At 38.2% G+C, this 11,967-nt stretch overlaps 1 protein-coding gene across 2 annotated transcripts; it reads left to right on the top strand.

Annotated features, from left to right (window-relative positions):
- The first annotated feature begins 6,248 nt into the window (after nt 1-6,248).
- On the top strand, nt 6,249-11,842 carry LOC139130020 (FAS-associated death domain protein-like). Of its 2 annotated transcripts, none has more exons than XM_070695736.1 (5): nt 6,249-6,329; nt 7,616-7,760; nt 8,006-8,169; nt 8,816-8,980; nt 10,640-11,842. In XM_070695736.1, exons 4-5 carry the CDS (start codon nt 8,848-8,850, stop codon nt 10,906-10,908), a joined length of 402 nt encoding a protein of 133 aa, XP_070551837.1. In that variant the 5' UTR covers nt 6,249-6,329; nt 7,616-7,760; nt 8,006-8,169; nt 8,816-8,847; the 3' UTR covers nt 10,909-11,842. The 2 variants fall into 2 exon arrangements, with proteins under 2 accessions (XP_070551837.1, XP_070551838.1); XM_070695737.1 differs by having other exon boundaries at nt 6,271-6,329; nt 7,630-7,760.
- The last annotated feature ends 125 nt before the right edge of the window (nt 11,843-11,967 follow it).

Below are 11,967 nucleotides of genomic sequence, written 5' to 3'. Positions count from 1 at the left end.
GTCTTATGAAGACTGTGCGAAAATTATATCCATTTAGTATTTCTTATATGTCACGTTCACTACAACCTCATTAATAGATTCCTCATGGCGAATATGGATCCATTGAAGGACTTTACGGCAATGACGTCGACGCATTGTCACGTCATTGAGGCCCTTTCCTGCGTTCTCTAAAATGCTGAAATTCTTTGGCGCTGAAATTGTGGAAAAAGCTGAAACAAAATATTATACTTCAGCCAGGTTATGAAACTTTTTACGCGATTTATAATAAGTTTGTCATCCAAAAGATGGGTTTCATTTTAATTTTAACCTGGTATTCAATTTCAGTCATAAAGTAGAGATCAGAAAATAAATCCTAATTAACCTTATTTACTTATTGCTATTTGTTGCCTCGTTCGTTTCACTCATTTCGCCCACGTATCCATGTACTTTTCTATTTATAACGTAAACGCTGTCCAACAAAAAATAAAGATCCAGAACAAGTTACACAATAAATAAATTCAGAGACTAAAATATCTGACAGTTGATCTTCCATTAAGAAATATGTGCATACTTACAGTACAATGCACATATACACATAGGTACAAACACAGATGTACATATACACACTTATACATACATACAAGCATACATAAATATATACAATTAGCTACATATACATAGCTACATATATAGCTATACATAGCTGCATACATACATACATACATACATACATACATACATACATACATACATACATACATACATACATACATACATACACGTACACGTACACACAAACTTGTCACCACAGTTACCACCCAAAGTAGAAATGAAATTGCCCTCTCTCCATCGGCGCCTCTCCTCTTTAGCGGCCTTGCAACTGAAGATGACGATTGCGGCTTCACCACCGGTCAACCGGAAATACATGCAGTGTACATGAAGAGTTCATGTATTTCTTGACATGCATATGACGTAACGATAGTAGATTGACGACGACACAAATAAAAACGCTACGACAGAACAAGCTAGCCAGAATGAAGAGATGACCGAGTTGCTATCGTCACGGAGTCAGAATAGTTCTCCTAATGCTATACTTTTACACGAAAATGATGAATATCTCAACAGCTGATAACACGACGGAAAACTATCAACTCCACTACCTTCGGTGTTGGCAACCCAGATGACAGGCACCATGAGGTAATATTCTCTGTCATCACACTCTTTGGCAACTTGGTTTTTGTGGCTGCCGTCATTTTGAAGAAAAAGCTGAGAACATTCACGAATATTTTTCTGGTTAATCTCAGCTTCACGGACATCCTCACTGTTCTTCTGGTATCATCTTTTTCAATCGACTCATTTTTCCGCCGTGGTTGGCACTTCGGACAAACCTTGTGCGCTATCCATATTACCCTGCTCGTGCAACTCACTTGTGTTTCCTTGCACTTGACCGCTTTCATCGCAATAAATCGATGTATCTATGTCTTACGTCGTAACACGTACAGCCGCGTCACCAACAAAATAACGGTCGCTTTTGCACTGCTATTTGCCTGGTTGGTCCCTCTCGGAATGTTCGCCTCCAGTATTCCGCAACAGGCCAAGTATGTTCGACCACTTCTTCGTTGTCAAGCAAGCGACGCCGCCGGGCGGATGGTAATAATCTCTTTCTATCTTCCGTGTCTGGTCACACTCATTTGCTATACCTTGATTTTCATCCACGTGCGTAAGAGTCGTCAGCGTGTTCAATCTCATCTTGGCCAGAATACCAATACAAGCCCATCACCAAGTAAACAAGAAGTGCAAATGATGAAAGTTTTGGTTGCCGTGTTTTTTCTGATACTTCTGGGTTATTTGCCGTATTTGGTCGTCGTCAATGTTCACATTGCGCTTGGCATGCCCAAATCGACTTCACCCATGGATACACGTCGCTGGCGTTCTGAATCCTATCCTATACAGTGCAAGCAACAAGGATTTCCGTGACGCGTACAAAGAGGTCCTCACTGGAAAACTTTTCCGTTCCAGTACACCGACAGTCGGAGTAGATGTCCCGAGGCATGGTGGTCGACTGCATCGGGCGGCTTTTGCAACATCTGCCGATGTTAGTGATGGCATCAGTCGATTGACACCTGCCACAATGAACCCGTCAAATAATTTATTGATCTTTACCCCATCTGGAGAAAGAGACGGTATCGTTGAGGTAGAGCCGATTCTAGTTATATTTAAGTTTGTGGTGTTTTTCAGAATAGCTGATAAATAGTAGATTATATGATAAGGATTATTTTAAATGATAGTACCCAGCGTCATTAGCCAGTAATTTGCATGGAAAAGTCATTATTTTAGTTATTATCGAAAAAGTATGGATTGAAATCTGTATAAGTTCACACCATTCTCAAACTTCTTGTACACTTCATTGAGATTCAACTATCGCCATATTGGCATCCGTAACGAAGACAACGAGAGACTCTTGAATATCATAAATGTGTGGATACGAAGAAGGGGGAAACAATAAAATTCACCAACTAATCTTTATAAGACAGCGGACAAAGAAACTCACTGAATTTGAGGGGGCAGTTTTAGATTAGTTTCAAGTTTTACTACACTGTGAATGCTTCAACTTCAAAAGTTTCACTTATTGTACTGATATGTGTGCAATACTTGACTGACTGACAAACATTGAACCATGTTGATTTTTCACAAAAGCATGTGTCAACTTCTTAAAATATTGGTGAGTACCTCAGGGACTGGTCAGTTTATTCGGCTTGGGGGGCCGGCGGATATTTTTGCTGACGTCAAGAAATGGCTGACCCTCTCCTTCCAGCTTTCGATATATTATATATATATATATATATATATATATATATATATATATATATATATATATATATATATATATATATATATATATATATATATATATATATACGAAAATGGTTTGCTTGTCAATGCAGGCAAAGTATAGTGCTCAATGTATTTCTGCAGGGCGGGTAATACTGAGAATCTTGGAACTTGTAGTTGTCACTCTACAGGCTGTTTCATGCGCTATGCAATCATCATCTGATGATTGCTTAGCGCATGAAACAGCCTGTAGAGTGACAACTACAAATTCCAAGATTCTCAGTATATATATATATATATATATATATATAATATATATATATATATATATATATATATATATATATATTATATAATATATATATATATATGTGGTGTGTGTGTGTGTGTTGTGTGTGTGTGTGTGTTGTGTGTGTGTGTTGTTGTGTGTGTATGTGTGCGTGTGTTTGTATAGAAGACATGTCATGCGGCCGGAGGTCGTGCAAAAACTGCAACTGAATGATGAAATTCGTTGTGGTATGCTTACTACATGCAAGTATGAGCCCATGTTATAAATAAAAAACTGCACTTGCCTCAATAACATGGTGAACCCATCATTCCCCGGCCAACCCCCAGGCCGAAGTAACTGACCAGTCTCTTACAACGTAGTAAATGTGACGAAAGGAACATCTTTTTTTATGAAGTCACGAAAGAAATCTTTCATTTTATGTTCTGGCAACTACACCCATTCACTAAAAATTGAAGATTTTGTTCATACAGTAACAGTGGTGACAGGAAATGTGGTGCTTCGATTGTATTCAACGTGCGAACTTTTCATGCGACGTCTTAAAAACAAATTAACAACGTAATAAACACATGTTTAGGTCAATATTTAATTCTAACGTGTGTAATATAATATAATATCGAACACAGAATATCAATCTAAATAATAACTGTACAGTGATGTCCATAGGACATGAAAATACTATCTAAACGATTCGGTGTTTTTGAAAAGTTTTCTTTCTGTTACAAGACAAGATTTACTAAGAACCATTTTACCTCTTTTCCTTCAGAGTTTGTCATTTTACAACCGATATTGTTATCACTTGCAGATTTTGATGTCGGAATAAACAAGCAATGTTAGTTATTTGCATTGATGCGTTCTTCGTCATTACGGGACACTTGCATTAAAAAAACCAGAGTATTTTTAGCACCCTTTCTGCACTGACGATCTTACGTAGTCATATCAGATATTACATAACGCTGTGTCATCAACTTCAATGGCAAATGATTGTCTGTAGGAGTTAGTGTATGAGGCATTGAGCTTTGCTATACACAATCACTATCACTATCACTAATCGAATACATTGTAAACAGCTTACAAGATGGCAAACAATTCCTGGCTCATAAGTCGACTTCCTGGCTCATAAGTCGGCAGATCGTCCATGTAGTCGACACGACACGAAGTGTCTGATACCGGCTACCGAAAACTATGAAAAATAGTAAAGAATGAGCTACAAAATTACTATCAGTTTAAGTTGCAGGTAGAATAAGTCTGTGCCTTTGTATAAAATACTATAAAAATAGTAGAAAGTGAGCAACCAGCTGAAAGTTAGTCGAGGAGACCTTAACCGCATATTCATTTGCATCTCATTGTCGGCTACATGGACTGTGTGCCCATAAGTCGGGTATTTTTGCACTGTTTTTAGATGGTAGTGTTCCGTCATGTTCATCCACGAATAAGGTTCGAGTATGTTATAATCAGATGAGCAAATTTATCATGGAGAGAGACAGATTCTAAATAGCGAAGTTGTAGAGATGTTGCGCGAGGAACTAGAGCAAGGTTTCGCGTTACTATAAGAACGGAAAGCTATTTATCCTGTGATGCAAACATGTGTGACGACAGAAGGATTCGCTATTCGAACTCTTTCTCCACGACGCTCAAAGTCGACGATCGACGCAGCATTTACTTGAATCCAGAAGGAAATCATGTAAAACGTGTCTGAACAATTAGAATGGTAAGATATCGGTCTATACGTTAATTTATGATGAAAGACATAAGTGGTATCAGTTAGCATGTAGTAATATTTTGTTGAGGACAAAAACATCTGCTACGACACTGGTGACAAAACATGTCATCTTGGACAATTTTGGTTAGTGATAAGACCTTGGATGCTTCATATGACAAAACAAATGCAATAGCTCTCAAGCCCCCCCCCCCCAAAAAAAAAAAATAATAATAATAATGATATTCTGTTGATTCACGAAACTAGCTAAACATGTGTCTTTTCAACTTTTCTGCCATGTTAAGTATGAAATTCATCTATTACCTACAATTTCTGTTTGGCTTCTGTAGTGTTGTGTGTTTTACCTAGAGAAATGCAGCATTCTGAAAGCATGATGGACCGCCTTAGACCTTTATGACTTACCTCGGTGACAAAACGGTATAGCAGCTGCCGTATGAAAGACCCGCAGTGCAGTCCGGGTAACCAAGTGTAGTTGTTCGTGTGCCGTATATAATTACCGGATGTGACGTTGAGAAAATTATGTACTAGTACTATCATATTTCTCTTGGGGCAGTATGTACGTAGTCATACACGCGGGTTTTGAAAGAATTTTTTATCAGGCTATAATATTTTTGTTGCTATCGTCGTCTGTTGATACTTTGTGTAGGAAGTCTGTTTGTTTTGCGATTTAATTACATATGCCATGCTTACCAAACAACTATGACGTTAGGGTAAGGTTAGTTTTTTTCGGCGGGAAGGGGCGATTGGTGAATTTCGGCGGACATCGAAAAGTGACTGACCGCCGCTATCGAAAGTTCGAAACAGGGTGACCCCTCATTCCGACTTTCGAAAACAGGGGGACCCCCGAGACAAAAGTCAAATAAAAGGTAAATATATTATGATATATTATATATTATACAAAAGACTTTACCATTCAGTTATTCCTGCAATGAATATTTGTTTTATGTTACGAAGTTTATTTGTAAAAACGTCCATGAGGGCTCGGCGGCATTTCACGCTTTATAGTTAGCGCCCTCACTGGTACTTTCGTTTAATTTTGTCATGAAAATTGCAACCTATCGAAATCCGTCGCATTGAGAGAATTATTTTAACATTATGATATTAAACATGCAAAGTAATATTAACATAGTCGACATCATCACAATTGAAAATACTTATTATTTACACCTCAGAACGTCACTGCGAGAACATAGGAAACAATATGTGTAAACATTTTACAACTTCCTACGGGCATGCACATGCCTAATGCAAGTAAATACGAATATGCCCCAAGCTTGTCTATCTTTAATGTCCTTTTCTGGCTTGTAGGTGTAATCATTGTTCCAGTCAAATAGACGGGATGCCAAAAGTTACACTATATCAGCGTCTACGAACGTCGCTCGCCGTGTAGGTACTGCACCATGCTGTCCCGAGAATGAACATTGTACTTGCGCATGCGCGGGTCAATCAAATCTAGCCTGTAACGAGGAAGTAAGACATTGGGAACATTTCCCTCATTATTACCCTGGAAAGGTAAGGAGTTGTTCAAGTCTGCGTATGCGACGCCCTCAGTTGCAGACTCATGAAATGGCGAAGGATAAGACTTGTGTCACACTTGCACAGCTCGAAAATGAGGACTCTCCGTACTTTGATCTTGCACGACCTGCTGCGACATTACATTCAGGGTTGCACTTCCTGTTAACTTGTTTCATCTGTATATGAATTTGACCACAGTAGTGACAGATTAGAAGAAAAGTCAGCGAAATTATATCAATATGCCATATTTGTGTGGCTTTAAACAAAGGCATATAATCCTTGAAGTGGGGACAGAGGTTAATCCAGTGTAACCGTATATAGGCCAGCCCAAAGGTGACTCAAGGTCGTGAGAACGAGTGAGGCATACAACACACATCTCTCTCTCTCTCTCTCTCTCTCTCTCTCTCTCTCTCTCTCTCTCTCTCTTCTCTCTCTCTCTGCAAATTAACATTACTGTTATCGTAGGTGCAATAATACTGAGAAAATCAAAACCAACGGTTTCATCACAGGTGGCCCATACACTATTAATAAGCTTATTATTGAGTTTTTGTCAGTTTTCTCTGTCACAGTCAGTCCCTCTCCTTTTCTTCATGCTCTGACTGATCGTAGTAAATAAAATAAATGACTATATAGCCTAACCTATAGCCTCTTGACTCTTTATTTATTTTACACCCCATTACAAGGACGCTTATCTCTAATATACACATCTTGTAATTAATTAGTCAACACAACTAATTATGCTAATCCGTGGACTTATCAAGGGTTGGTCAACATTGCAACCTTTCCTATCTTTCGCGATGTTGACCAACCCGTAAAATCCCTGATAAGTCCACGGATCAGCATAATTAGTTGTGTTGACTAATTAATTACTACATGTGTGTATGAGAGATATAAGTCCTTGTAAGGGGGTGTAAAATAAATAAAGAGTCACAGAGGCCAGGTTAGGTTATATAACCATTTATTTTATTTACTCCGATCAGTCAGAGTATGAAGAAAAGGAGAGAAATGATAGAGAAAAAAGTGAGAAAAATTCAGTAATAGTTTTTTGGCCGCCTGTGGTTTCATTTGGTAGTTTACACGCAGATTGTAGTAGTACGCTACATCATTTTGTTTTCTATGGCATTGTATCAAGTGTAATGGTCTAAAGAACACGTACAAGGTCGCGACGAATGCCGTCAAGATGTGAACTTAGGTCGCAGGTCAAAAGTCACATATTTGTTGTCGTCTTTTTTAAGTTTATTGATTTCTGCAAGCAGTACCACTCTAACGAGACTCAAATGCAGTTGCTTATCATCAGAATCCGAAGATGTCTTCAGGCCACGTCATGATCTCTTACTGTTGGAAGAACAAAGACATTGTCTGGAAAATTGAAGAGGCGCTGAGGACAAGGGGAAATAAATACATGGATAGACAAGAGCAATATTGGAAGTAAGTGTTGTATCACTTTCTAGGTGATGGCCTTTTATCATTTAGCTGTTTAGGATCATAAAATATCTTAATGAGAAGAAAATGACGATGAAAACGCAAGTGAACGAGCCTGATAGACGGAGAACAATATCAGGCAGAAACTTTATAGTTTTACATGGAAATATGGAATGCCTATATAATTTGGAAGTTTAATAAGATAAACTGGCACACTAACCTCTTTTCTGGGGTTCTTGTTTCAAATTCAGGTGAGCTTTATGAAAGTATGGCTGCAGGCGTGACGGTGCTAGTGCAGTCATATTATGCATATCGGATGATTACTGCAGAAGCAAAAATTGTGAAAGAGAAGCAAAGTACGCTGGTGATAAAAAGAAAGTTATTATACCTATCAAGTTAGAGAGGGCTTCAATAGGTAAGTGGTATTCATTAAGTCTTCAAGTTACCCATGCGTCCACCTCTACACAACCGTTCCGGTTCAAACACTCGCTCCACATGCCAAAAATGTCACTTTGCAAATATTTACGCTTATCAGAACTCATTCGACAATGCAGGTGATGGAAGCAATGCGGTATGGTAGAAATAAAGACAAATCGATTTAGTCAGATGTGTGAAAATGTGAAGGGCTGGGGAACTGTGTGGGATTGTTTATGAAGCAGGATCTTTTGAGTTCAAGTGATGGAGACAGAGGCGGCGGCTCTATTTCTTCAAACTTTATTACTACAGCTACGATGAACTACTGCTACAATAATATAATGTATCAGTGGGTGGATAAGTGACGACCAGATCCAGTGGTGAGCGATGCGCTCTGAGTATACGCATACACATACACTATACTGTGCATAAACATATACTAAAGTAAAGTGGCTAATTCAGGCTGTGATATAGCCGGTTTTGGCGGGAAAGTAAGAAGTGTCTTTGATTGGTCAGAGATGAGTCACACGTCAGAGAGAGAGAGAGAGAGAGAGAGAGAGAGAGATCTATATCGTCGTACCCTGCCATTTACTTACATGTCACATCGACTCCTGTGTCAGTTCTTCTCACTCCTTTACCCATTTCAGCTCCCTGGGTTGGACTGCTCATCGCTGGCAAAATGTACATATCTTTTAGCGATGGTGACAGTGGAGAGAAATTCAATGAGAACATAGAGAGTCTGACAAAGAATCTAAAGGATCAGCTCGATGATGATCTCAGAATAGACGGTGCAGTCCGAGCAGCGGTATCAGGTACGAATTTTGACATTTGAACAAGTCTTTCCTAAAACCTGTGTGATGCTTAAGTCGCGCTCGATAGTGTGTACTCTCGCCAACATGGAATCGGGGCAAGAGAATCACAATGTGCTTTTCCGTGAACTCTTAGCGAGAACTTCATGTACACTTACTGGAAAGTTGTTTTCGTGAGGTATAGCGAACTTGGACAGTCCACCCCTAACGGTACCTCTGACACATACATCTACTACTGTAAACAGAATTAGAACTTATTTGGGAGAATCGGATCGTCACATAATTCAAATTTCTCATAAGTGTTAGGTGCCCTATAGCTGAGTGTTGCAATATTACAAATTACTCATAAAAACAAGTGTATAGCTTAAAAAGAGAAGTAGACGAACAAGCATACGATGTTGTATGTATGTATGTATGTATGTATGTATGTATGTATGTATGTATGTATGTATGTATGTATGTATGTATGTATGTATGTATGTATGTATCTATGTATGTATCTATGTATGTATCTATGTATGTATCTATGTATCTATGTATGTATCTATGTATCTATGTATGTATCTATGTATGTATTATGTATTTACTGTCACTCATCGGCCCTGGCGTTTTGAAAATCTCCCAGTAATGCCATGGGCCCTAAGTTAGAATAACAATATAGAAATCCTTATACGGTTTGACGCACACAAGGAAGAATGTCGATGGTGTTTCAGCTAGCACCGTCGCTCCCCCAGGCCAATACCTGAATTCCAATTTTACAATCATGTTATGGTAAAGGCAAAGCTTTGGTTTGGTCGGACGATAGGGGTGAGACATGTATACACAGTGTAGTGTACAACACACAAGCTTATTTCGTATGGGCATTGTGTTGTGACAAATGCTTGCGAATGAAATGCGTGAAATCAAAAACAGAGATCAAGTTTTAATAGTAATGATGTTTTTCACGGCAAAAAAGTTAGTATCAATGAGATTTGGAAAAATTAAATGATTCACTACTCCTGGTTGTTGCCTAGTTGCCATAGAAATATTTAACTGGAAAACCGACATTACAAGTTTTTCACTTTGACTAAAAGTACACTTTATGTAAGTCTTTGACGAATCATGTTAACCTAGTTACCATGAACCTTTGGAGAAACCGATGATATTTTTTTGTCTGAATATGTGGCATGAAAAATTATAATACATGTGTATTCATAGAAATACAGGACATTAAAATTTAATGGAATTGTAGAATAACATTTTGAGCCCCTAATAGTTGCCTTAGAAATGCATGGCGAAAATGGAAATGATTTTCCTTTTCATCCTAAAATGTCCTTATTAAGAAATCGTCGTAACAAGCCTAGTTGTTTGCTATTCGCTTTTAAAAAAACCACTACAGCTGTAGAGCCAAAATGGTTGCAACCGTAACAGATGACGTTAAAATATGCATCAATTTTGTTTACTGCTATGCAAAAAAACATTTTGTATTTCTAACAATCATTTTTACATGGAATTTATTGACAATCGATATTTTTCACGCCCAATTGGTTGGCAGGGAAACATGAAGCATTAAGATAGGCGTTATTTTCGCTCGTTTCAAATCAACTTATCCTATTATAAAATTTCCGGAAAATGGAATATATTATTATTATTATTATTATTATTATTATTATCCTCATGCAGACACACCACACACGAGAGTCACCGAAGACAACTTAGACACCGTAGTAGATAATATCGGCAAGGATTGGAAACGATTGGGCCGAAAATTAGGTATTACAGACCCTGACCTCGATGTACTCCAAATGAACAATAGTCACGACGTAAAGGAAGCTATCAGACAAATGCTGAGACAGTGGCGAGAAGACAATGGAAAAATGGCTACAAAGGAGAAACTGAAGGAGGCTCTTGTCAATGCAAAGCGAAGAGATATAGCCGATGAGATATTGTGACTGTATTGATTCACGTAGAACTCTGCCTTGAACTATAAATAATCATATTGAAGGGACGTAAGCTGTAACTTGTGGCCAGTTTTCCAGTATTCTGCTTCTGTATATCAACTGCCATGTCTGACCCCAATCCGTATGTCATGCTGAAATTTTGAGTATTATTTTTTGGCAACACAGCTTGTATATGTGTAGTGATCATTGTTTATTGTTTACAAATGAATTCTAGTCCGGAATACATTTTTTAACAATAACAATGGAGATTATACTCATATAGGTTGTGTTGATATGCAAAAAATTCTTGGCATTAAATTACAGTTTAGGTATTCAATGCAGAAAGTGTAGGGAAACCACAAAACAAAAGTTCTGAAAAAATAGCCAAAAGATACAGCTTATGGAGCTTTAAGAGGGAAAACAGAGACACTTTGTGTAGCATTAAACTTTTGCAGAATCTCCCCTTAACAGTACTAGTACACACTTTGTTTTATACTCCTGTAAGATATAATAAGGTGGCCAACGCAGTCTGATCTTGATTAATTTTAAAAGGGATATCATGAATTCATTTGCTTAAAGTTTACAGATACGCAGCGTTCATTACAAGTTTGTCTAAAAGCACCTGGTAAAACACCAACACTTATTAAAGTTGTGACACCTAGTATTTAGTCATCAAAAAGCCAGAGACTCAATTTCATTAGGCCCGCTTCTTCGCCCCTTTTACGAAAGTCGTTGTAAAACTGTAATACGCATTTGTGTACTGTGATGCTTCTTTGCGGTGTGAGAGGCCATGGAAGCGTTACAGTACACAAACGCGGCCTCTAACTCTCAGTGCGCCCAGGGCTAATGTTAGACATTCTGAAGCTCAGACACTACTGGGCAGCTTAAAATAAACAAGTATTCAAGCATTTCTACTTATCATTAAAGCTGTTGTCAATCAAAGTGAGAGCCTACACATTTGTTTGGTTAATTTTTCGGTCTTTCCAAAAAACAAAACGTATTTCCACACCACACAAATCCCACACCCCTCCCCCCAGTTGAAGCTTGAACGTTAACAAGTCATTTGTATAA

This window comes from Ptychodera flava, chromosome 3, assembly GCF_041260155.1.
Source record: "Ptychodera flava strain L36383 chromosome 3, AS_Pfla_20210202, whole genome shotgun sequence".
NCBI classification, from domain to species: Eukaryota; Metazoa; Hemichordata; class Enteropneusta; family Ptychoderidae; genus Ptychodera; species Ptychodera flava.
The sequence above is the reverse complement of the archived record's forward strand: the minus strand, read 5'-3'. Positions and strand labels throughout refer to the sequence as shown.

Bases quoted from the DNA above. Each gene is read 5' to 3' on its own strand.
- LOC139130020 (XM_070695736.1), top strand. From the start codon at position 8,848: ATGTACATATCTTTTAGCGATGGTGACAGTGGAGAGAAATTCAATGAG. The intron at 8,981-10,639 runs GTACGAATTTTG...ATCCTCATGCAG, and splicing joins AGTCCGAGCAGCGGTATCAG to ACACACCACACACGAGAGTC.